General features: G+C 44.6%; 2 protein-coding genes across 3 annotated transcripts; both read right to left on the bottom strand.

Moving 5' to 3' along the window:
- Positions 1–1,041: 1,041 nt before the first annotated feature.
- Positions 1,042–5,975, bottom strand: LOC133898471 (SKP1-like protein 21). 2 transcript variants are annotated; one of them, XM_062339184.1, is made up of 9 exons: positions 5,750–5,975; positions 4,723–5,047; positions 4,375–4,572; positions 4,088–4,279; positions 3,601–3,711; positions 3,034–3,109; positions 2,066–2,166; positions 1,826–1,980; positions 1,042–1,480 (listed from the first exon to the last, which is right to left on the bottom strand). In XM_062339184.1, exons 2-9 carry the CDS (start codon positions 4,756–4,758, stop codon positions 1,378–1,380), a joined length of 972 nt encoding a protein of 323 aa, XP_062195168.1. In that variant the 5' UTR covers positions 4,759–5,047; positions 5,750–5,975; the 3' UTR covers positions 1,042–1,377. The 2 variants fall into 2 exon arrangements, with proteins under 2 accessions (XP_062195168.1, XP_062195166.1); XM_062339182.1 differs by having other exon boundaries at positions 4,375–4,590; positions 5,750–5,973.
- A 3,792-nt stretch (positions 5,976–9,767) lies between these two features.
- On the bottom strand, positions 9,768–12,533 carry LOC133898470 (probable cinnamyl alcohol dehydrogenase 5). Its single transcript, XM_062339181.1, has 5 exons — positions 12,314–12,533; positions 11,219–11,332; positions 10,582–11,095; positions 10,338–10,491; positions 9,768–10,173 (listed from the first exon to the last, which is right to left on the bottom strand). Exons 1-5 carry the CDS (start codon positions 12,421–12,423, stop codon positions 9,962–9,964), a joined length of 1,104 nt encoding a protein of 367 aa, XP_062195165.1. The 5' UTR covers positions 12,424–12,533; the 3' UTR covers positions 9,768–9,961.
- Positions 12,534–23,391: the final 10,858 nt, after the last annotated feature.

The raw sequence follows: 23,391 nt of genomic DNA on the forward strand, positions 1-23,391 counted from the left end.
TAAGAAATTTAACTCGTCTCGAAACCAATTTTCTGCATGTATTTTGTTTGTGTGCTATGTACATAGGGAAAAGAAAGGGAGAAAACACGAGTAATCAAGGTCATCAGTATTAATCCAGGAGTATCCAACAGTCCACAAGGCCACAGCGCGCAGTGACTACTGTTCCTAATATTCAGACTATTTTGGACCGCATATGGCATGTTCGCAAACTTTTTCACGGAAAATTGGCAGGAGCGCTGCCTTTCAATAGGAATTAAAGAGAGATACATAGCACAAGCAGCCCAACATGCCGAGACCCTGGTGGGCAGAAAGCACTATAAAAGCGAGGGTACAGGCAAATAGGGGTGGAAACGGATTGTATGTATGGAATCGAGAATTCGGATAGTATATTTACCATATTTTAATCTGAATGTCAATACGGATCCGGATACCCTCGGATGCGAATACAAAATGGATAGTCCGAATTCGCATTCGTATTCGGATATCTACTCAATCTTCGAAATTCATGTCTAAAATTTAAATTTTTGATAAAATTTGAATGAAATTTAGTAAAACTTGACTAAAATTTGTTCTAATTTGATTGGGATAGAATTTTAGAAATTTGGTTCGAAATTCATGTCAAAAGTTTAAACTTTTGGCCAAATTTGACTGGAATTTGATAAAATTTAATTGGAATTTGATCAAATTTGACTAAAATTTGATCAAATATGACTGAAATTTGTTCTAATTTGATTGAGCCGGAATTTTGCTTACCTCTAAAATTTCTAAAACTTTAGCAAAATTAATTTTGTTCCCTGGTTGACGGATACGGATACGAATCGAATATATCTCGAATTCGGATATCCACATTTAAATCTAAATCTCGAAACGAATTCGGATGTATCCATTTTAATATCCATTTCAGAAACGAATACGGATATCCATATTCGTGTTTTAACGGATACGGATATCAGATAATTCGGATACACAGCTATCCATTTCCACCCCTACAGACAAACTATGGAACAATGACACGTCAAATTAAAACAATCTACACATTCGTTATAGCCAACTTCTGAGACAACATATAACTTGTAATTATTCATAACGATACATAGTTACAATCAAAATTGATGAACATACATAGGTTTGAAGATTTTGGCTCTACACTTACAAGTCGCTCATTTTTTTTCTAACATAGCGTTGCACACTAAATTCTTTTCAAGAGCAGGGTACATGCAAATCTCAGGACATAACTATTTCTGCTTGCAATATTGTCCTGTATTCTCTCTAACAAAATTCCTCCCTGACTACGGTTTTCCACTACTCTTATAACAAAAACCTCACCGAGAAAATTCTCTGCCGAAAAGCTTCCCAGAGAATCTCTGCAGAGAACCATTACCACAAATGTGACTGAACCCTACTTTCCCTACTTTCCTGGCCCAAAAGCATTCTTTCAGGCCAAACTAGACTCAACCTCCTCGCAAAGTCCTCCACTTCTCTGCACGTTAAGAACGAAGCTTGTTATTTCAGAACAGGGCACTATTCCAGCATGCCAACAGTAAATGATTTAATGACTTTCTGAATACAGCCCAGAGCAAATGGTGGAGACAAGCAGCAATTCCAAGTACAAGCAGAAGTTGAGTTTCATGGATTACACTATTTGACAAAATTCTTCAATTTCCCATCCAGAAACCAACTTCAATTCTTGACATCTCAGTATAAAACATTTAAATATTTGCTATTTCAGTGACAAATACATGTTTTATATTCAATTGAGAAACAGACTAGTAGGCACAAAATAGAGCCTATTTGCATGCACCCATGAGATATCTCATGCCCTTACCTATCAAGCTCTTCCTTCATTGCAGGATCAAGTCCATCATCAAGGTCACCATCTTCGAAGGGGAACTCAATATCATCTTGCACATCTAGACTTTGGCAAGGTCTAGAAATATTATCACTATCCGCTTTGCATGGAACCGCACAGGCAGCTCCCTCCTAAATTCCCAGATAAATCATGAAGTAGTACAATATTCTATACGGAATTACACAGCAGGGATAAAAACAAGTTTGGAACTTTAACCTTATTTACAGGCTCAGGGTTAGCTTTTGGGGGATTCTTAGCATGATCTTTCCTTCTTTTATTCTTTTTCTTATTCTTAGCAGTTTTTCCACCTCCAGAACCTGTCAATAGTTACATGAAACATAAGGATTTTTTAATAAAAAACAAAGAACTCATAGAGCGAGTTCTTGTGTTGCATGCTTCTGCAACCTTGTGGACATTGGTTTAGTTAACTTGAAACAGCTTGTCAAGTTTACAACACACGAAAATCTTAGAAAGTAAAAAAGGTAAAAAATCATGTGTACACGTTATGAGGGGCAAGAAGCATTTCTATCATATAGATTGCCAGCTTTCCAAATTATCTTGGGGAAATCTGACCTAAGTCAACCAGTCTACCAATTAATGTGATATTCAATTTTATGGGAAAATAATCCACGATAAACCCTGATTCTAGAAAAGCTCGTGACAAGAGATTAACCTTTCGCAAATAATCATATGCATCCACTGTAATACAGTCTTGAGCACCAAAATGTAGCTAGAAGACTAGAACTACTTATCAAAGCCATACATAGTGGATAAATATGTCTGGTCCAGGAAAGCAATTTTGTTGTGGTCCTATGAGGCTATGACTGCCAAGTATTAATCAACACTACAAAATTTCAAGGTCAAATGGTGAATGGAATAACATAAGTTATATACTCCCTCTAGCCACAGATACTTGACATTTTGGACAAGGTTCTGGTCAAACTTTTCAAATTCAATACCTTTTAAAATATTTAGTTTGGAAACATGAAAATCATGTGTAGATTTGTATTGAAAAATACTTCCATAATATCATAAAATTTTCATAATACCATAAATTTGTTGGATTTTATAAATATATTCTAAGAGATTAGTGGTCAAAGCTACCCATTGGAGACCGTCGTTGTCCAAAATGACAAATATTTGTGACTGGAGGGAGTAGTCAATATAACTCAATGTAATTATACCTCCATCCCCATTTATAAAACAAAGTATCTCATCCAAAGATCTCTCATCTTTTTGCTCTTCTTGTACTTGAACATCCTGAAATAAAGTGAACCTCAGAATCTAACATAAAACTTGAACAACACAGTTGGCTAGGGTAAAATATCTAGTGATCCCACTCTGGTGCTCCCAAACCTTAAAATATCATGTAAATAGTTATGAAAAAGTCCGAAAAAAAATTGGTGATATAGAGTATGCTATCATCAAGCATCCCACAAAATTGCAACTCAAACAATGACTTGTACAAGGAGGGAAAAAAGAAAGAAAAGTTACAGTGCCTGATATTACCTTGTTTGTTTCTCTGCAATTTGTCCTTTTTGTTTCTCATTAAACATGACATTGTTTAATTGAAAGTTTGTGGTATGCTTGAAAGCTTGGCTGTACACCAATTTTTTTCAGAATTTTTACGACTATTTGCATGGTATTCCAACATTTGGGAGCATGAGAGGGAGGGAGCAAAGGATATTTTCTCGGCTGGGTGAAGTAGGAAAATATCATTAAACACAACACATAGAATCAAGCATAGCTACCTTTAGTTTCTGACGCTCCTGGAGTTCTTTCCGCTTCTTTGCATACAACCGGTTCAATAATCGAATCGTAGGATCATCATTTATATTTTCTAGGGGCTCCAATTTCTCTTCCTAAGTGCATGTAAGTTTCGACAAAAAGTATTGAATGCGTCAATATCTAAAACTACAAAGGAACATTTTTTTTATATGCCATTGCAAAGTTCCCGAATCTAGGATTTGCCATCGCGAAACGCCTAACCCCATCGATGACAGGGAGGATTACATGTGGAGCTCAATTGTTGGTGTCTGCAAGACACAAGGGGAAGTTGGAAATTATGAACAAAATCTAGCGGAAAAATTTAATGGGGCTGGTAGCAAAGGCAAATAAGGGTAAGTTCTGCAAACGGAATGGCATATAAGGCATTAAGCGTTTTGCGATGGCTGATCCGAGATTTGAGAACTTTGCGGTGGCATAAAAAATTATTCCAACCATAAATGATACTCTTACCTCTGTCAAGTCATCAGGCAAATGAAAAATATCACGAACTTCCTCAGGTGTCTTTCCTCCTATGATTCGAGCAAGCGCTCCACAAGTAAGATCAACCAGTGGCCTTAATTGTAGACTGAGAGCTGCTGAAGCCAACTTGCAGAGTCTTTCATAGTCTATCCTGACAAACTTTTCATCGAATGACTTCCGCTCCTGTAAAATAAAGGAAAACCCTGCTAAGATATACGGGAGCAAATAAAGACTCAACAAGCGCAAGATCTTCAAGAAAATCATGAATTGCAACAAACCTTGTTTGAGCGCCCAGGGACCTGATGAAACCGACAATAGTCAAGGATCAGACTCAAACTTGCCGGATTGACTCTTTCTGGGAGAGCAATAGCATGATTTTTTGATGACCCTGTGCCATTTTTCACTATTTCCCGACATATCATAGGGCAGAACATTGCAACCTCCTCCTCCACTTGCTGTATTGAACCATCAGAGCACTGAAGCCAGATATAAGTCTTCAATGCATGTTAGAGTTCACCAATAAGGTCAAGTTAGGTCCAAATGAAGTGCCCAAGATAGGAAAATAGCTTTTCCACTCCAACTAACAGCAAAAAAGATTGCAGTTAAGAATGCAAAGGGGGATGTACCTCTGGTTTTATTACCGCTAACTCGCTTCCTGACATGATTGCCCAATGCCAGAGAAATAATGATGATAACAGAGTCAAATACAAAGAAAAATTTACAATAAATTCCTTTCTAAGTATGCCACCATCAGGTACTACAATGTCCAGCAATTAACTGATCAAACTTTATCCTGTACAACAAATAAGAGCACTCCTTGTTTCCGCTTCAAATTGGAGAGTGACTTTATTTGCCTTCAGATGAAGAAATGAAGCAATCTTGCAGTTTGAATTAAGGGAGAAAACTCCGGCTTCAATCACACGGTTCAATATAATCACTTTATTGGTTAACCTACAGTACAGAAAGAACAAGGCAAGATGCATAAATAAAGGGATTTTGCCAACTATACGGGATGATTAATCACAGTGAAACAAAGATGACATGAGAGAAAAATGTAAGCAGCAATGCGACATGTAGAATAACCAATTTCGAGTAGATATTTTACGTCCAAATCATTTCTACTGAACCTGTGAGTAATCAAAACCGCACAATGTAGACGAACACAAGGCCGACATAAAAAATATAGGTAAAAGGAACTAATCTTTGCACCTAATGGGCACATTCAACAACACAGTGCCAATTGCCAATATGAAAAACATCACTAACTTATCTGTATGTGAAGGCAATCGTCCAACTCACACAAAGAAGTAATATTTTTTTTCTGGAGTAAATACCAAACAAGAGGAAGAAAGAAGTAATATTTGCATCGTATCATGACGGATGACCCCAAACAAACATGAACAGGCGACCGGCTAAACGGGTAGCCAGCAATCAAACTACGACAGGGCACGGGAAAGAAATCCACGCTCCCCAATCGCCACAAATCGCTCTGCGAGGCACAAATACGTCCCGGTAACCAAGATTCCCGAACCCTGAACAGCACGAGCCAGAGAATGCGCCCGCCCGCATGTAACTGCAACCCTGGAGCAGCGAAATGGGGCTAAACCCTAACCAAAGATCGACGCCGGGGGGGGGGGGGATTGCGAGGCGTACCGATCCAAGAAGCCGGTGGAGACCGTACACGCGCAGAGGCAGGAAATGATTGGCCGCGGGGCGCACGAACCTCCGGCGGGCGCGAAGGCTGGAACCAGGACTCTCCAAGGGAGACGAGGCGGCGGCGGCGGCGGCGGCGGCGGGAGGGAGACGAAATGACCCCGGCGGCGAGGCGAGGATAGGCTCGGCAATGGCACGACGTGACAAGCTGGGCCCAACCGTCCTTAACGGCGCCATGGGCCTTCGACGGCTGCATGCCTGCATAGGGTTTCGAGTTTTTTATTTTTATATTTTTAACATTAATATTTAAATAAATAGAACTCTGGCAGGAAAAAAATCCCCGGTGCGAACAGTTTTTCCAGGTTCATCTTATTTATACAAAATTGTAGTCTTCTATTGCTCCAAAAAATTTAAAACTTTTTGTACATGTTTCATAATTCATGTGCAACCTATTTTAATTGGATTCATCTAAAAATCATGTGTAAAATTTAAACTAAAATTCTTCAAAAAAGACTACTTTTATAACTTTTAAAAATTGTTAGTGGCTCAAATAAATTTTCAAAAATCCGGAAAAATTCACTAATATTCATCTTATGTGATGGACTCATTTCTAAAATTATTAGTAAATTTAAGAAATTTGTCCATTACATAATATGAATATTAGTGAATTTTCCTAGATTTTTGAAATTTTATTTGAGGCACTACAATTGTTAAAAGTTATAAAAGTAGTCTTTTTGAAGAATTTTAGTTTAAATTTTACACATGATTTTTAGATGAATCTAATTAAAATAGGTTGCACATGAATTATGAAACATGTACAAAAAATTTTAAATATTCTAATACTCTTAAAATTCAAAACATTATTAAAATTGTCATAAATTTTTTTAGAAACAGTATGTTGTAGAGGATGTTATAATATAGCTCTCTAAAAAAATTTAACTCAAAAAATTACTTTTCATTATACACAGGTTGTCAGTCTGTCAGACTGTGTATAATAGCATTTATCTTTTTTTATTCTCATTATACATATTATATTTTGTCTAATTTTTTTAAAGCTAGATCATAGTATTCTCTACACCACCAATTCTTTTGGAATTTTTCATGACTATTTCAATATTTTTTGTGTTTTGAGAGCAATGAAACACAATATTCTTTTGATTTTTTTAACGTGTAGTCTGTTGGAAGGGAGAAACAGGCGACAGTAGCTTATCTTTGTAAATTTTTTCAAACGGGAGGCTACTTTTGTAATTTTTATCTTTGAAATATAAAAAAAGTCCGAGGTTGTTTTTGGCTGACATGGGAATGGGTGCTTACACAGCACTAAATTAACCCTTCCCTCTATACTTATTGAGACCACTCTAAGAAATTTAATAATCTCATCTATATACTAAGCTCAAAAATTAATCTTAAAATATAGTGACTTTATAGATGAATATTATTATAATATCTTATTTAAATATTATTAATTATATTACAAAAGTGATCTTCAAAGACCAAGATCTAAATAAACTACTATAACGAAACTACGTGAACTTTAATTTTTCACGACGACTCTATACAACCAACGTAGAAAGCAACTTAGAACGCTCAATAAATTCTCTAACATCTTCTCTAACTCAGTATTTGGTAATAGTAAGAGTAAGCACATGTCGTACTCGACAAGTTGTAAGAAATATTATGCATACGAAGCATTCACAATAATATGACAATATGGCTCATTTGCAAAAAATAATATTTACTTTAAAACAATTTAAAAGCAAATAATAATTCAGTAAATACCAGAAAATAAACCACCACTTTAAGATTTCAACCATCTTGACTTGACCAATTTTCCAACACATCAATCGTGGTTCTCACCATCAAAGTTGAACAACATCTTAATTATAATTACCACCATTATGATTGATCAAACCAACCAAATAATCAAATTCTAATCATTCGAAGTTTTTCTTGTCACTCGTAATTGTGAGTACGGTTGATTAACCATTTTTATACTATGCAGATATTATACATTTTACTCACAAATCATAATTTTTATTATACTCGTGCTGTTCAAACACTTACACACTTTCAATATATACGATCAAAAAACCACTATAAAACATTTATAACGCCCCTCTCAACAAGTATTGGCCGAATCGAGTATTGTAATTCTTTGTCTCACTTCTTCGACGAGGTAGTGGTGGTGTGATGGTTCACTACAAGCGACATGAGCACGGAGACCCGCAGCCGACAACCCGAACACCTATGAGCAGCATGCACGGAGCCTCACCGTCGCGAGGAAACATAGCGGAGGGCAGCAGATCCGGCTGTCCCGGTGCAGATCCGGATGACGGCACTCCCATCTGTAGGTCCTGAACCACTAGATCAGGGAAAGGGAAAAAGAGGACAAGAGGGGAGGGAGGCAGCTTGCCCCATCGTCGGCTGCTGGCCGGAGACGGCGGTCGTACCGAGTTGGCTTACGGGGATGGGGGGTTTCGCCCCGAGTCGCCCAAGCAGAGCAACTGAGCTCTAGTTACAAATAGCAAGTGGCACTGGCCACCAGGTCAGAGTTCGAGACCCTAGCCAAGAAGCTTGGTGATCAAATTCAGACAATTCGCCAAGGACAATACCAAGCTTGGCACACGGCCCACAAAGAGGACCTAGATAGATCAACATTAACGACAACCATAAATAATAATTTGCCATCATTTGTTGATCAGCGAAGGCACTGCACAATGACACAAGGAGAAGGGAAGACCAATCCGACGATGGCTCCCCAACAAGTGTAACCATCACAGCTAAACAATTAGCTCATCGCCGACGCCGACCACCGCAGAAAGCTGCCCCAGACACTGGCCAGCTTGTTCTGCCGTCGCCTTAGCAGCGAGCGCCCCCTCCCTCGGACCACCGCTTCGCCAATGTCATTGGGAAAGGCATACCATTCAACTACCCCTCCTCCTCCTTCTTTCCCGTCTGCAGCAGCGACGTCGTCCCTTTGGATTCGTTCATCGGTCTCCTCCTCTGCCGTTGCTTTGAATCCGGTCCTCATGGTAGCGCGGGGATCCCGACGTTCCATTAAGCCACATGCAATCCTGCGACCAAGAGGTGGGTGATGCTGCCAGATGGCAGCTACCATCTCCTCGCACTTCAATGTCATTGAGTATGTGGTGGACGAGGGTGAGTGCGTCACAGGGGTGGAGATCTACTCGTCCAAATATCCGTGTGGCTCGTGCAGTTGCGAATTGATTTCTGATGCAAATAGGTGTCAAAAACTCACAATCTGGCCACCCTTATCGATATGCACGAGCGGTATTTGGAGAGGAGCAAGGCGAAGAAGAAAGCAAATTAAAGCTTACGAGGCCTGTGAGATTAAATTCTGACGAGCAATGAAGATGGACTAATTTATTGAGCTCTTTATATCTCCGTATCAGCACAGGGGGCAAGCGGGGCGTGGTCAAGCCTGCAACCCCGGGAGCACATGGGAGTCTCTCAAACCTCCTTCAATTTCTAGAACCGTACACGTGTTTTACACATATAAAATTAATTTAGAATATAATAATATATATGAAAGATAAATATTAAATATCTAGGTATGAAAGACAAATAATAAGATATTATTTATATTTTTAGAATATATAAAAGATAAATATTAGATGTATAGATATTAAAAAAATTAATATGAGATTAAATATACTTTTGAAGAGATGAATGTGAAGAATCTTTGTACATTGACCTTTTGATCAATTTAGATGGACGATAGAGATCGTTCAATTCTACCATAACTCGTACATTATATATATAGAAGAGAAAAAAAAAAAGAAAATGCTCTCTTATTTCATAGCTCTGTATTCGCTACTACTTCATATATTATTATGGTTGGTGAGTTACCTATGTGAATTTTACTAGATTTATAAGGATTTGGATGTGGATGCATGAGGTGTGAGACTTATATATGTTGACTCTTCTAGCGATTTGTCACCCTAGGAGTATGGTTTACGTACGGCAACAAGCAAATCATGCATCGACCCTCAGCAAGTAACGTATATGATATGTGAAGGTGCCTCGAACTTAACACAGCCAACACAGTCATGAATATACTACAAATATCCGTCCCCTTGCTGACAATACACTGACACGAACAAATACACGGCTGGTTCATCATAAGCCAAGCAGCAGCAGCAGCAGAACTATCGACGACACACTAGCAGATTAGTAAAGCATGCAGCTCGATCACTCCGAGTCCTTGAGGGTGTTGCTGTTGCCTATGTCGATGACGAAGCGGTACCGGACGTCGGCCTTGGCGAGGCGCTCCATGGCCGCGTTCACGTAGTCCGCGCCCACCACCTCCACGTCCGCCGTCACGCCGTGCTTCGCCGCCAGGTCGATCATCTCCTGCGTGTCCTTCATGCCGCCGATGCAGCTCCCGGCAAGAGTCTTGTTCCCTGCATCCATATTTACAAGCACGAGATTATTTGACAGGTGCAGGATATGCCCACACGAACCATCGTCGCAAATCGACGACACCATGCTCGATCAGGGTACTAACTGTTTGGAATATGCATGCAATTTCACAAGAAATTAACAGTTCCATTCAGCGAGGATTTACCCATGATAAGATCAAAGGGAGGGATCTCCAGGGGCTTCTCGGGCAGACCGACCATGACCATCTTGCCGTTCGGCTTCAGCAGGCCCATCAGCGGCGCCATGGGGATGTTCGCCGCCACCGTGTTGATGATGCCGTCCATGGTGCCCGTGGCAGCCTGCAAAAACACCACCGTTATTGCACAGTGAGAAACGTATCATCTCGTTTCGTCGAAACTCAACACCCAGACGGAACGTAGATACAGTACCTTCATCTCGTCGGCGTTCTTGCTGACGACGAACGCATCGGCGCCGAGCCGCTCCAGGGCTTCCTGCCGCTTCCCTGGCGACGAGCTGATCACCGACACCTTCATCCCGAAGGCCTTGGCGAACTTCACCGCGACGTGGCCCAGCCCGCCGAGCCCCAGCACGCCGACGTGCTTCCCAGGCGCGTTCAGCCCGTGGTACTTCATGGGGCTGTACACGGTGATGCCCGCGCACAGCAGCGGCGCGCCCTGGTCCAGCGGCATGGCGTCCGGGAAGCGGACCACGAACCGCTCGTGCACCACCACGTTGCTCGAGTAGCCACCGTAGGTGACGGTGCCGTCGTGGTCGACGGAGTTGTAGGTGAAGATGATGCCAGGGCAGTGGTTCTCGAAGCCCTCGTTGCAGAGGTCGCAGGACTGGCACGAGTTCACCATGCACCCCACGCCGACGCGGTCGCCGGCCTTGAACTTGATCACATTCTTGCCCACCTCCGTGACAACTCCAGCGATCTCGTGCCTGCGTCCATTGATGGTCAGCTAAGGCCATTTTGTACATACTTCAGATTATTACATTGTTCAAACAACCAAATAATTTGATCAGTGAACAACGAACAAGGCATGTGGAGTTTAAGTTACGTACCCAGGGACGATTGGGTACATGGTGTTCTGCCATTCGTTCTTGATGCTGTGCAAGTCAGAATGGCAGATCCCACAGTACAAGATCTTTATCGCTACATCATCATCTCCGGTACTCCTGCATAACGGATGTATGCATAATTCAGCAAGTCATCCAGTGGTTATTCAAGATAAGGATCTAGTATGTCAATTGTCATGCATGCTTGCAAATTATCATTTCTAATTTTCTGCTGAATTTCATGCATGCAGACCAAAGTTTTTGACTCACTCAAGTACAAAAAGAGACAGAACTTGGCAAACAATCGCATTTCTGATTTCTCTCAAACGACAGGAAACTGCTAGAACCATCTCTAAACCATGAAATTTGGGGAGCCTAACTCTGAAAAGACTGGAAACTCTGGATCTATCAGCAACCTTAGCCAGTAAACTGTGGCCGACCGTGGCAGTCCTGTCTGGATTTCAACCATCCACGAGCCAGCAGCCATATGCCCATAAGGGTGTATAAAGCCATTGGAGGGGTGATTGTCAAGATTATCAGCATTTCAACTCGTCGACTTATGCGTGCATGCTTAACACACAACATGTATGCCTTTATAGTAAATATTGATTGTGTATAAAAATTACAGTGAAACGGCAAAAATGATCGCACGATATTCTAATCAACCACTGCTAGAAGGAGAGAACTTAGCTTTTGCCTTATGATATGCTAATTTGAGGCACTACGTGAACAAGTAGATATTCACCACACAACAGTTAGTTTTTTAAAGCGATGGCAGCAGCCAACGAGAGGAATTTGCTCGATCTCCGTCTAATCAGCATGCCCAATCGTCAACTGAACGACGGCATGTCGAGGACAGATTATTATTCCACGCAGGCATGCTCGTACGTCCGTAGGTGGTGCTAGGAGCTAGCCAGGAGAAGCGCGCAGCGATCAGATCGGACGCACGACGGCTCGCCCGCGCCGCCGCCGTTGGACGGATGCAACCATAGATGCGGGCGGCGCTCGGTCCTCTGATCGGGGGCCTAGCTAGGCCTAGAGGCTAGGGCGTTCTGGAACAGTACGGATTCGATCGGAGACGCGCGCGGCGTGGGCACGTACCTCCGGGTGATGGTGAGCGGGGCGAGGTGGCCGGACGCGTCGCGCGCCGCCAGCCCCACCGCCTTCCTCGCGTGCTGCTGCTTCGCTCCCTCCGCCGCCGTGGGAGCCATCGATCCGCCGCTCGAAGCTTCTCGAAGGATTCTTGGATTAGGGTTCGTAATGCCGGTGCGGCTCGAGAGGAGAGAGAGGTTGCTTTGCGTTTTTGGGATGCAGGCGATCGAGCGGGGCGCGCTTTATAGCCGCGCGCCCCGGCCCGGTGCGTGGGCGGGGTCAGCGGTGACGTCACTGTGAACAAGTGTGAACAGTGAGCCAAGTGTGGATGTGGGCGTTCCTGATTCTTGCGTCTGTGGCGGCAGTTTCAGGGACCTTTTTCGTTGGTAGGCCTTGATGATGTTCCTAGATTCCAGGCGTTCGAAATCGCATGAGATTTCAGAGACCGTGTGAACCGCGTCTGAAATCTAAGAATTTAGAGGAGGGGCTGCCGTCGGAGGGAGTTAAGGATTTCCTTTGTCGTCGGTTTTAAAAGAGCTCCTAGGGGAGGGAGGGAGGTCCGACGGAGGAGGTGACAGCGGGACGACGGGGACGCCATCAGCCGCGGGTGGCAGAGGACTACCGGTGGGTGGTGCCGGCGGCGAGAGAGGCAAGGATGCAGCCCGGTGGAGACGTGTTAGCGCAGCGCCTGCGGTGGGAGCGTCACTGAAGACGGTCAGAGGCGGGGGCAAGTAGAGAGCGACGGGGGCAAACAACGCAAGATAGAAAACATGTGAAAGAGAGCTAGCCGAAGGTTGAAGACAACTTTTTTTTAGGAACATGGAACATGTGTTATGCCATTTTATTATAGTAGGAAGCAAATGGAATTACAGGTAACAATCCAGAATAAAGTCTGAAAGCAGTTTATGAAGAAAGCAAACGGAAAAAAAGGGTTTGCATAGACTGAATGTTTGTCATGTAGAACGGCCTCACCGAGGTGTTGTGGGATTACTCTAGTTCTTCCCGCGCCAGTCGGAGCGTGTCGACGTCGTATATGATGATGGCTGAGAGTTGTCGCGGTGTCAATGCCTTGTTGTCGAAGACTCGTCGGCATCTCTCTTTCCATAAGTTCTAGCCAGTGTATATGATGATCTGAATTTGTGACATATATGCATTATCCATCATCTTGGTCCACCATGTCTCCAGTTTTATGGTGATGCCTGTTTGTTTCATTGCCGGCCTTTGCGCCTAGCATGCCACTCAGTCCCAGACCTCGTTCACATAGGAGTAGTTAGACATCTGCTGATTCATTGCATGTCCAGCATAGTTGGCAGGTTGGGTTGGCTTGTCTGCCTTGCTGTAGAATACGGTCTGCCGTGAGGAGCTTCCGGAGTAACAAGTGAAGAACCTGCATTTTTGCTCAACTTTTGCTTCCACATTTTGCTCCAATTGTAATTCGGGAATGAACCAACGAACTAGATGTTCTATGCTGAACTGGCCGAGTACGAGCCACAGGCACAGAAGCACCAGATGATCCTATCTTACTGAGCTATCAACTGAATGCCTTGTATCTTGATCCAAAGAGCTGCAAATTGTAGGAGTTCAATAATTATTATCATGCGCTTAAGGCCTCCCATCCACTTCTTTTGGTGTAGTGCCATGGCCACCGATTGGTTTTTTTCTCCATGCTAGCTTGAAGCAGAGGGGGCGATATCTTGCGGTGCCTGGCCATCCAGCCATCGGTCCTTCTAGAAGCTTGCTTTGGCTCCATTGCCAATCATTATGCTGGTGCATAGTTGGAAAAGATGTTGTTCCATTGCGCTGAATGGTAGTGTCATCCCTGACCATGGTTTATTTGGGTCAGTCCAGTTGAACCACTGCCAACGTAGTCGTGGGGCATGGTTGAAAGCTTTGAGTTCAGGGATCCCTAAACCACCTAGTCTCTTGGGTCGGCACACTCGACGCCAGTTGACAAGGAAGTGGTCGCCCTTTGCCTCCTCTGCCCCTTTCTAGAGGAAGTTACGTCATATTCTATCGATTTTCTTCACTGCCTAATTAGAGAGAGGGAATACTATGAGGTGGTATATTGGGATGGACGATAGGACAGAACGGACTAGAGTAAGTCTCCCTACCTTTGTCATTAGTCTTCCTTTCCATCCTGGTAACTTGGCTGCTATCTTATCAATGATTACTTGCTTATCTACAGTGTGTAACCTCCCTATGCGCAGCGGCAAACCAAGGTACTTGCATGGAAACTGGCCAAGTTTTCCTTGGAATTGGTGCATGATAGGTTCAATGTCTACCTCTTCACACCAAATCTTGTATATCTCGGATTTCTGGGTGTTTGTTATTAGGCTGGTGGCTTCCCCAAATCTACTCAAGATGTGCTGGAGATTGGTCATGTCTGATGCGACCGGCCGAAGGAACAGTGTTGTATCGTTTGCGTAGAGACTAGTGCGGAGGCGAATCAGGTTAGCACCAATAGGTGTTAATAAGCATTGTTCTGTTGCTTTGTCTAGGATGCGCTATATCGGGTCCATGGCTAGAATAAATAGCATAGGTGATAGCAGGACCCCTTGTCTTAGACCTCGTCGGTGAATAATAGGTTTGCTAGGCTGTCCATTTATTAGGATGCGGGATGTTGTGGACGACCATATGAGGGACATCATGTTGCGCCATCTCTGCTCAAAGCCTAGCTTCTGCATAACTTCGAGTAGATAGTCCCACCTGACAAAGTCAAAGGCCTTGGTGATGTCTAGTATTAGGAAAAGCATTGGTAACTTGCTTTTATAGAAATGTCGGATTGCCCTTGAATGTATTAAAAGTTATCCCGGATGCTTCTTGGTTTAATGAATGCACTCTGACTATGTGACACAAGACTATTCAGGTGTGGCGCCATTCTATTTGCAAGTACTTTACCAAGTATCTTCGCCACACTATGCATAAGGCTGATGGGGCAGAAATCTGCAGCAGTGGTGGCTCCCTCTTCTTGGATAGGAGGGAGTTGTTGGCTGAGTTTAGCAAGTTCCAGTGCTGTCCTCATAGGTTAAATAGCTGATGTAGAGCTTGTAGGAGATCTGCTTCAACCACTTGCCAACATGTTTTGTGGAAGAGATGGATGTAGCCATCTGATCCTGATGCTTTTTCCATTGGAGCATCATAGATGGCTTGTTTTACTTCCTCCTAAGTCAGCTCACGATCCAGGTGTATCAAGTCCCTAGACTAAATTTCTAGAAAATCCCAATTTAAATTGTATGTCCTAGGCTAGATTGTGCCGAGTAGGCCATTGTAATGGTGGAGCAAGGCATGAGCTTTATCTTCCTGTGTGGTTAGTGTTTTTCCTTCAAGCACCAATGTTGGAATGTATTTTTTCCGTCGCCTAGCATTGGCTCGGAGGTGGAAAAGTTTGGTATTTGCATCACCCAGATGTATCCAGGTTAACCTTGATCGCTGATGTATCTTAATTCTTCAAACAGCAACAAATCCAAGGATTTTGGCCTTGGAGCGCTTGCACAGCGCGAGTTCTTCAGGTGTTAGCGCCCTATGCTCTTGTGCTTGATCCAGTCATAGTACTACTTCGGTTGCAATATCTGATTTTAATTTGAGGGATCCAACTATCTATCTACTCCACCTCCTTAAACCTTTGCCTAGTCTTGCCAGTTTAATGTGCAAAATTCTAACCTTATCATGGGAAAGACATGGCCTGGCCCAGCTTTGCTGTACTACCTCATGGAATCCGAGTATGCGCAGCCAATACGCCACAAATTGAAAGCCTTTGTGCCTTGTGTAGAAGGGTTCACATGTGAGTAGTAGGGGGTAGTGATCAGATATTGATGTGGAGATTGGTTGCAAGTGATTGTTTGGATGCGCTAGCTCCCATTCACGAGTACAAAAGATATGATCAATCTTGGTTAACGTTGGGTTAGATGTTTCACTAGACCATGTGAACTTGCGACCATGTAGATGAATCTCTTTTAGTACTAGATCATCAAACATTGTTCTAAAGCTGCCCATTAAGCGTCGATTTACTCTATCATTATTTTTGTCTGATGCCCTGTATATCAGATTAAAGTCAACCATAATTATCCATTGAGGTTGCATGATTGGGTTAATGGTCTTGATTTCTGCTAGAAATTGCAGCTTTTCATCATCTGCTTGAGGCCTGTATACACCGGTGAGGCTCCATTGTGTGTTGTCTGTGCGCCTTGTGATTGTTGCTAAGCTCAAGAATCTTGCTACTTCAATGCCTTGGATATCGTATTGGTCGTGTGAAACTGCAATGATCACTCCCCCTCTTGTTCCTTCGGCTGGAAGGGCACCGTATGTACCCATGAATTTTGGTCCTAGTGTTGTTGTAATCATTTCATCATCGACGATAGCAATTTTGGTTTCCTAAACAGACACCACTGTTGCATGGTGATCTCGGACCAAATCACAAATAACATGTCCCCTTGCCATTTCATTTAGTACTCTTGCATTCTAGTTGAAAATGGTAGAAATGTTGGCATGCATTGATTGAATTAAAGGACACTAATAAATTCTTGCAGGGAAGGCATTGGGCTGATTTCTCTCCAAGTACAGTGGACTCGATAGGTTGTAGTCCCATAGCCATGAAAGTGAATAGACCATGCTATGTATACAGCATGGACATCCATCCCACTACTACATTCCTCCTACTGGTTTTCCACCCTACAATTCCCCTTGCCTTTTCCTCTATCTGATGCATGATAATAACTCGGATACATGGCACATACATTTGCCAAGTGATTATGATCATTGGAAAGAATCAAACATCAGTCATTGTCCCTGTGGCAGTCGCCCTGCGTCTGGCAAAGCTACCTTCGTGAAGAGATCGTCCACTTCCTGGATAGCCTGTGCTGGCAGTGGGTTCTTGAAACACTGCAGGAACTTCTTCTTGAGTTCTTCATTGGGCGTCTTGTTCTCAGCCAGTAGCCCCCACTTCTTCATAAGTTTCACTTGGGCAGGCTCGATCGGGTCGGTTTTGGCCACTGTCTTCTTCGACAGGCATTCGCTGCACCTTGGCTTGTCATCTTGGGTTGGCTGCTGTTGTTGCGATGGTGCTGGTGTTGGCTCAAGTTCTTGCACGAGTGCAGGGACTGGAGGTACTGCTGGTGGATGAGGGAGTGGCAGGACCGGCGTTGGCATTGGCGCAAAGAGGTTATTGATGAAGACAAAGACTGAAGCTGCAGATGTCAGCGTCGCGGTTGCTACTGAGGTGCCTGATGAAGTTGTGCCGTGGGTTGGGCCAACGGAGACTTTGGCGGTGAGTCGAGCAGGCCGGGTGGGAGGAAAACTTACTCAGCGTCAGCGTTGAGGAGATCAAGAGCAACATTTGTGCTGGTATTTGGTGCTCTTAGGCCCTATATATTAGGGTTGTTGCCTAGGAGCTCGCCCTCCCATTCCGCCATTAGGCTAAGAGTTATGTGTAGATCCCAACCATTAGTAGGCCTTTTTTGAACCCAAGGTTCGCCATCTAGCCCAATTAGAATATCAGGAAGGTTGCTGGAACTAGGGCTTACCATGAGGTGGGTTGAGGTGGAGGCCCATGTGCTGAACGGGTCGGATAGCAGCGGGCCTAATAGGTGATGTAGTTGGATTGTTTGAGTAGACATGGCTACTTTTTGGATGTTGGCCTCTAGAAGCATGGGGTCCTCTGGCTAGACTGTTAGTGACTCCAGCTTGTAGATGAGGTCTGCTACCGCAGAACATTTTCCGGCTTTAGTTGGATGCAGCTCCATCTCGTGGATGCTTGGCAGAATTGGCTTGTCTTGTTGACTACTTTCTTGCTTGGACTTCTAACCAGTATCTTCGGTGTGCCTCTGATGGCCCCCATTGGGACCCAACGTGTGTGGTCCCCATGGCGGAAGGGAACGGCTTGCTGTGCACTGGTGTTGTTCCTCCTGGCTGATGACATTGTGTCCTCCTTGCTGGTCTCCCCGCCTCTGTGCCCACCGACATCGAATGGGGATCGGTCGTGTTTGTGTGCTCCCAGTTAAGCGTGCACCAGCTGACGAGGTGGCAGGTCACCATCTCGGATACCCAGATGCCAGGTGTAGTTGTACATCTTCAGCCAGTTGTTGCCTGAGGGGTTCTCCAATGGCATGTAGTCAACAACATGGTCGAGGTGCATCAATACCTCATAAGATATCATGTTCATGGGGTCGGTGCAAGGATGCCTGCTGTCGAAGTAGCTGTCAGCCGAGAACGTCCAGGGCACTCTAGCCTGGCCGTTGCTGGCCTCCAGCTATAGGGTGCCTGCTTTGGCAAAAGCGGTCGGGTTCTTCGTCCACACCTAGATGTTGTAGCAGGCTGACTCACGCTCCGACCGAGGATACATGTTGAGCTTCATAGGGATGGTGGCTTGATCGAACAACTTCGTCACCGTGCCGAGCTGCCAAACATGACGTGGAATTCCCTCAATGCAGACGCAGGCCTTGTAGTGTAGTGCGGCCATAGAGGCGTGGGACATAGCAGCTCATGGCATGATCTTGAGGTTGATGTTCCCAACACCGGAGCTAGCCTTGATGGCGAGGGCGTCGTCACGGTGGTGCTCGGACTTGAACTGCACCATGTAGCCCTCCGACGGGTAGCATGACACCTCCACCGTCTGTACATTCGCGATCCGCAGCTCTGCCATGAACACCTTGGCGACCTGCATGCATATCGGCAAGGTGTCATTGTTGATGGCGACTGTAATGACGACGCGGGTCAGAAGGATGTACTCGTCGGCTCATATCTCCGCAATGAAGGGTGCACATGCGGTGACATGGTATGGACGCAGGAGCGGCTCATCAAAGATGAATTCCATGGTTGTGCTAGGCGGTTTGGTAGCTGTGGTTGTGGTGGTGGAGTGGGCGGCTAACAGCGGCAGGAAGTAGTCAGCGGGTGTGTGGGGGTGGCGCAGGGGGCTGTTGCTGGAGGCGGGGTTGAGCTTTACAACGGCGAGCGTGGTGGCCAGAACAAAAACAAAGGATGCATTTTGGGGGGTTATGTCACTGATTAATTTTGTGGTCTGAGGCGAGACACTTGAAACAACGGTCGGCCACCCGCTTCTTATACAAGGTGCTGATGGGATTTGGGTTGGCCTTTGGGGGTTACTGCCCGAGTTGTTGAAACACAACGTTCTGCAATGGCCGGAGGGGGGCCACAATAACCTATCCTTGATGCGGCTACGTGGTTGGGCAGCGGGCCGTTGGAATTCAGCCTCCTTGTGGCGGCTGTGCTTGCCTTTAACCTCTTGCCAACCATCGCCTGCGGCCGTGGCTGGGGATTGAGCAATAAACTGGCTGGCACTGGGGGAGGAGAATTTCACGTGTCGGTGTATTGGTACTCTGCTTTGATTATGAAAAGTGTTCTTGCGTGGCTCTCGAAGTGAAACCACAATCACAGACTTGAGCTACGGTCGGCTCTTGTACCAAGGAGGCGGTGGCAGAGTCGAGGAGTTGGCCGCAACCCTGGTAGTGGTGGACTGATGATTGACCTTGGCCTGCTACTGGTCCTGCTCATTTCCTTCAGCGGCTATGGTCACGAGCCGCGCGGTTCGTTCCGACGAAGGTGTAAGCAACACCGTCTTGAAGGACAACTTCCCAGTGTCCTTTTTCTGGTTTGTGGTGGATTCCTCCTTGGCACAACCGAGAGCGCTTGTGGAGCGGTCTGGACTAGGGGAGAAGGAGAAGTCGACCAAATTGAGACCTAGAGAAGCAGATCTGGGACTGGATTTGTGGCTAAGTGAGCGCACGGCTTCTTCCCAGTGGTCTAGGGGAGGCGATGGCAGGGTGTGGAGGGGGCTACACGACAACCGGTGTGGTGGGGGTGTGGAGGGGGCTGCGCGGCGACCGATGTGGTGGGGGGCGAGGGGGGCTGTGGGAGGGCATTCTTAGTGTTCCTGACCAGCTAAAGTCACAACTTTCTCAAACTGAATGTAAGAGGGGACTTGTTGAAGACAACTTGTCGCCCATCTAATGGCAATCGAACGGCTCTGGAATGCCGACTGAAAGGACCTTTGATTTCATGCACCTAAAATTAACATCACCCTTATTTTTTGGGGGGTTCGAAATGACTTGAAATTAACCAAGTTCCAGCTACAATAACTCTTGAAAAATCAAAATCATCGTCGCTGAGGCACGTTTGATGTTGATAATTGGATATGTACCTACATGTACAAGTGGGAAAAGCATGCAATATTGCATTTCCATAGAATAGTCAAAGTCCGAATCAATTCCTCACCAATTTGGTGTCTCTATATCCCGTGAACCAAACAGGTAGGAATGTGGGAGGCGAGGAAGACACAAATCAAGGGCGCTTTCCTTCCCCGTTTAATGCAAGTTTCACACACCATATCTAGTAGGGACACGTGTGGTTAACTCAGTACACACACATTGCGGCTCAGCCACAAATTGGCAATCCAAGTCAACAAGTTAGACACAGGCCACATATAGGTCGAAGCAATTCACAACCTGAATACGATTTCTCCATGACGATCTCCCGCCGAACATCTTGCCTCAACCCTCCAAAAAGCCCTATCCCTGACGGTCTTGGACCAATGCTCACAGCGGGAAAAATGCAGATCCTGGTTGCAACGGATGTAGAGATGAGGAGATCGACGCCTGGACCTGCCTTTAGCAAACTGCTACTAGCTGGTATGCCTTGGTAGCGACGGTCCCTGATTGTGACCACAATTAGGCAGCATGTGAAGATCTAGACGACGAAGAATAAGAAGCGTGCAGCATGTGAGCATCACCGCTGAATTATTGGCGCGTGCAGTGCGCGCGTGATAACGACGTACGCTTCATGCGGTCCGTACTGTGCTCCGATCCTCGTCGGCGGCGGCCGGCACGCATGGAGCAACTTCAAGCCCATAAACTGTTGCATGCATCTTGTCCATCAAAACCCCTATCATGTTATTTTGTTGATTCGAGTCATCAAACATCCGTCCAATCCCATCATTTCACGGCCGGTGCGCGGCCACCATCGATCGGCGGAGAGCTCACCACGCGGTAGCAGAGAGCTGGAAAGAGGAAGCACCAATGGCGTATTGTGGTCTATATGTCACAGACCCGAGCGATCTGCAGACTCCTCCGGCGATCAAACGAGCAAACAGGCAACGAATCTGTAGGAATCAGCAGGTCCCATCCTGACATTTCGGTGGCCCGGTGCGAAATTAAAAATGGAGCTCTATTATTAAATATAAATCATTTAGATCTAATTTTTTCAGTTTACTTTTGAACCGATATACATAGTATATATATATATATATGTGAGACCTTTGAATTTTGGGGGCTCGGGACGGTCGCACCGCTCGACCCCTTCGGACCGGCCCTGGACAGGGAAGGGATAGGGAACACGAGAGGCATGATCACCGAGGTCACGCTCTCGCCGCCGTGTTCTTGTTCGCGGTTCATCCATGTTTTTGCTCGTATACAGAGCACAGCAGCTGGCTTATAACACATCAGTTCCGCGCGGCACTCACGCCAACACCACGCCTCACTTACAGGTCGGGTCCACCCCAACACACACTGCATGCCCACTGGGACCAGACTAACATCCTTCTTATTGACATGCATGATCTATAGAAGCGCATCCTTAATTTGTATAATTTTCAGTTGATCTTAAACGCGACCTAACAAACTTGGATAGTTTTAAGCGGGACTAGGGGATGCAAGTTAGTACTTAATGGTTAATTCTGTGTGACTAGTTTAGTTCATTTATTTTCTCAACTCAAGTATATATGTGAAGTAATACATCTTTAATTCAACTGAGTGAGTTTTGGATTGATCCAATAATCCTAAAAAACAAAGCTTGCATCCCTATATAAGCAGGACCCATCAATAATAGAAATAATGAAATAATTAAACATGGGTGCATTGAACAAAATACACAAATAATGTTACAGGCTTGAACAGCTATATATGTTGCCTTTTCTATTAATTTGAGGGTGGACTAGATCATGTGATGATGCATGCATGGTTGTACGACGTAGACCACGTATACACGGGTGGATGGTGTAGCTTCCAATCGATGGTTCCATCAGTTTGAGATAGCTATAGCATATAGAAAGATAAGCAATTGGTTACGTGACGTGAGTGGTTACCTGTAGTACTGCCAAGTAGCCGCAGGCATGACCTTTCCTTTTCTCCTATCTGCTGCCAATCGATGGTTACATCAGTAATTATGTGGTTAAAAATATTTTTTTATAATTCTCTAAAATAAACTATATGGAGGAAGTAATTTCGTGTGAAAAGTGAATCAAGTGAAGTTACTTTTTTTAACTCCTAGCTTCTAGTTCGTTTCAGATAATCACTCCCACAGATTCCATTCAAAGAGCTGAAAGCTGCTATTTAGCAGCGCTTCCCTAATTTCAGACAGAAAGTTGTTCTGCGAGCTCTACTAAATAGATCCTAACTCTCGCTCGAAAATGTAAAATCACTCATACATGCATGCACGTATGTATCCAAAATTACTTGTGCCATGGATAGTGCAATAGTTAAATTATGAGATAAAAATGGTGCCAGGTTCGAATTTGAAAGTTTTTTTTTGTCAACCTTTGAGGAATATTTTATGGTGATGAGTGCTCAGCATGCAACTATGTCTACAAGAGGGAAAACCAATATTAATTCCCTGACACCTTTTGCTCCTAAGAAAAATTCCAGATTATGGTAGCTACGCCTTTGTAGCGTCCCCGGCTCGAATCCGTTGCGATCGGGTAGCACGTGAAGAGGAAGAAGAAGCGTCGCTGGTCGAGCACGACACGACGGATGCACACACGCGGTGCCACACGTACAGTGGCTGGTTCTTCCAAAATAAGGACCTGTCCGTGTCCCGTTCGTACTCGAGCACTGGAGAATTATTGATGCGTGCGTGATACACGATGCTTCACGCCGTGCTGTTCTCATTTGACGGCGGCAGCTTGCAACTGTGTGTATGTTGAAATGCCGAGATGATGCTTCTGTGTTGTTCAGACTTCAAACATCAAAGTTGATGGGGGGCGATGGATCGGACGTACGCGTACAGCACATGCGATCGAGATGGATCGCCATGGACGAGGTCAATCACTCAAACGCTACATATATGCATGCACAATTGTTCCA

Source organism: Phragmites australis, chromosome 18 (genome assembly GCF_958298935.1).
Source record: "Phragmites australis chromosome 18, lpPhrAust1.1, whole genome shotgun sequence".
In the NCBI taxonomy this organism is placed as follows: Eukaryota; Viridiplantae; Streptophyta; class Magnoliopsida; order Poales; family Poaceae; genus Phragmites; species Phragmites australis.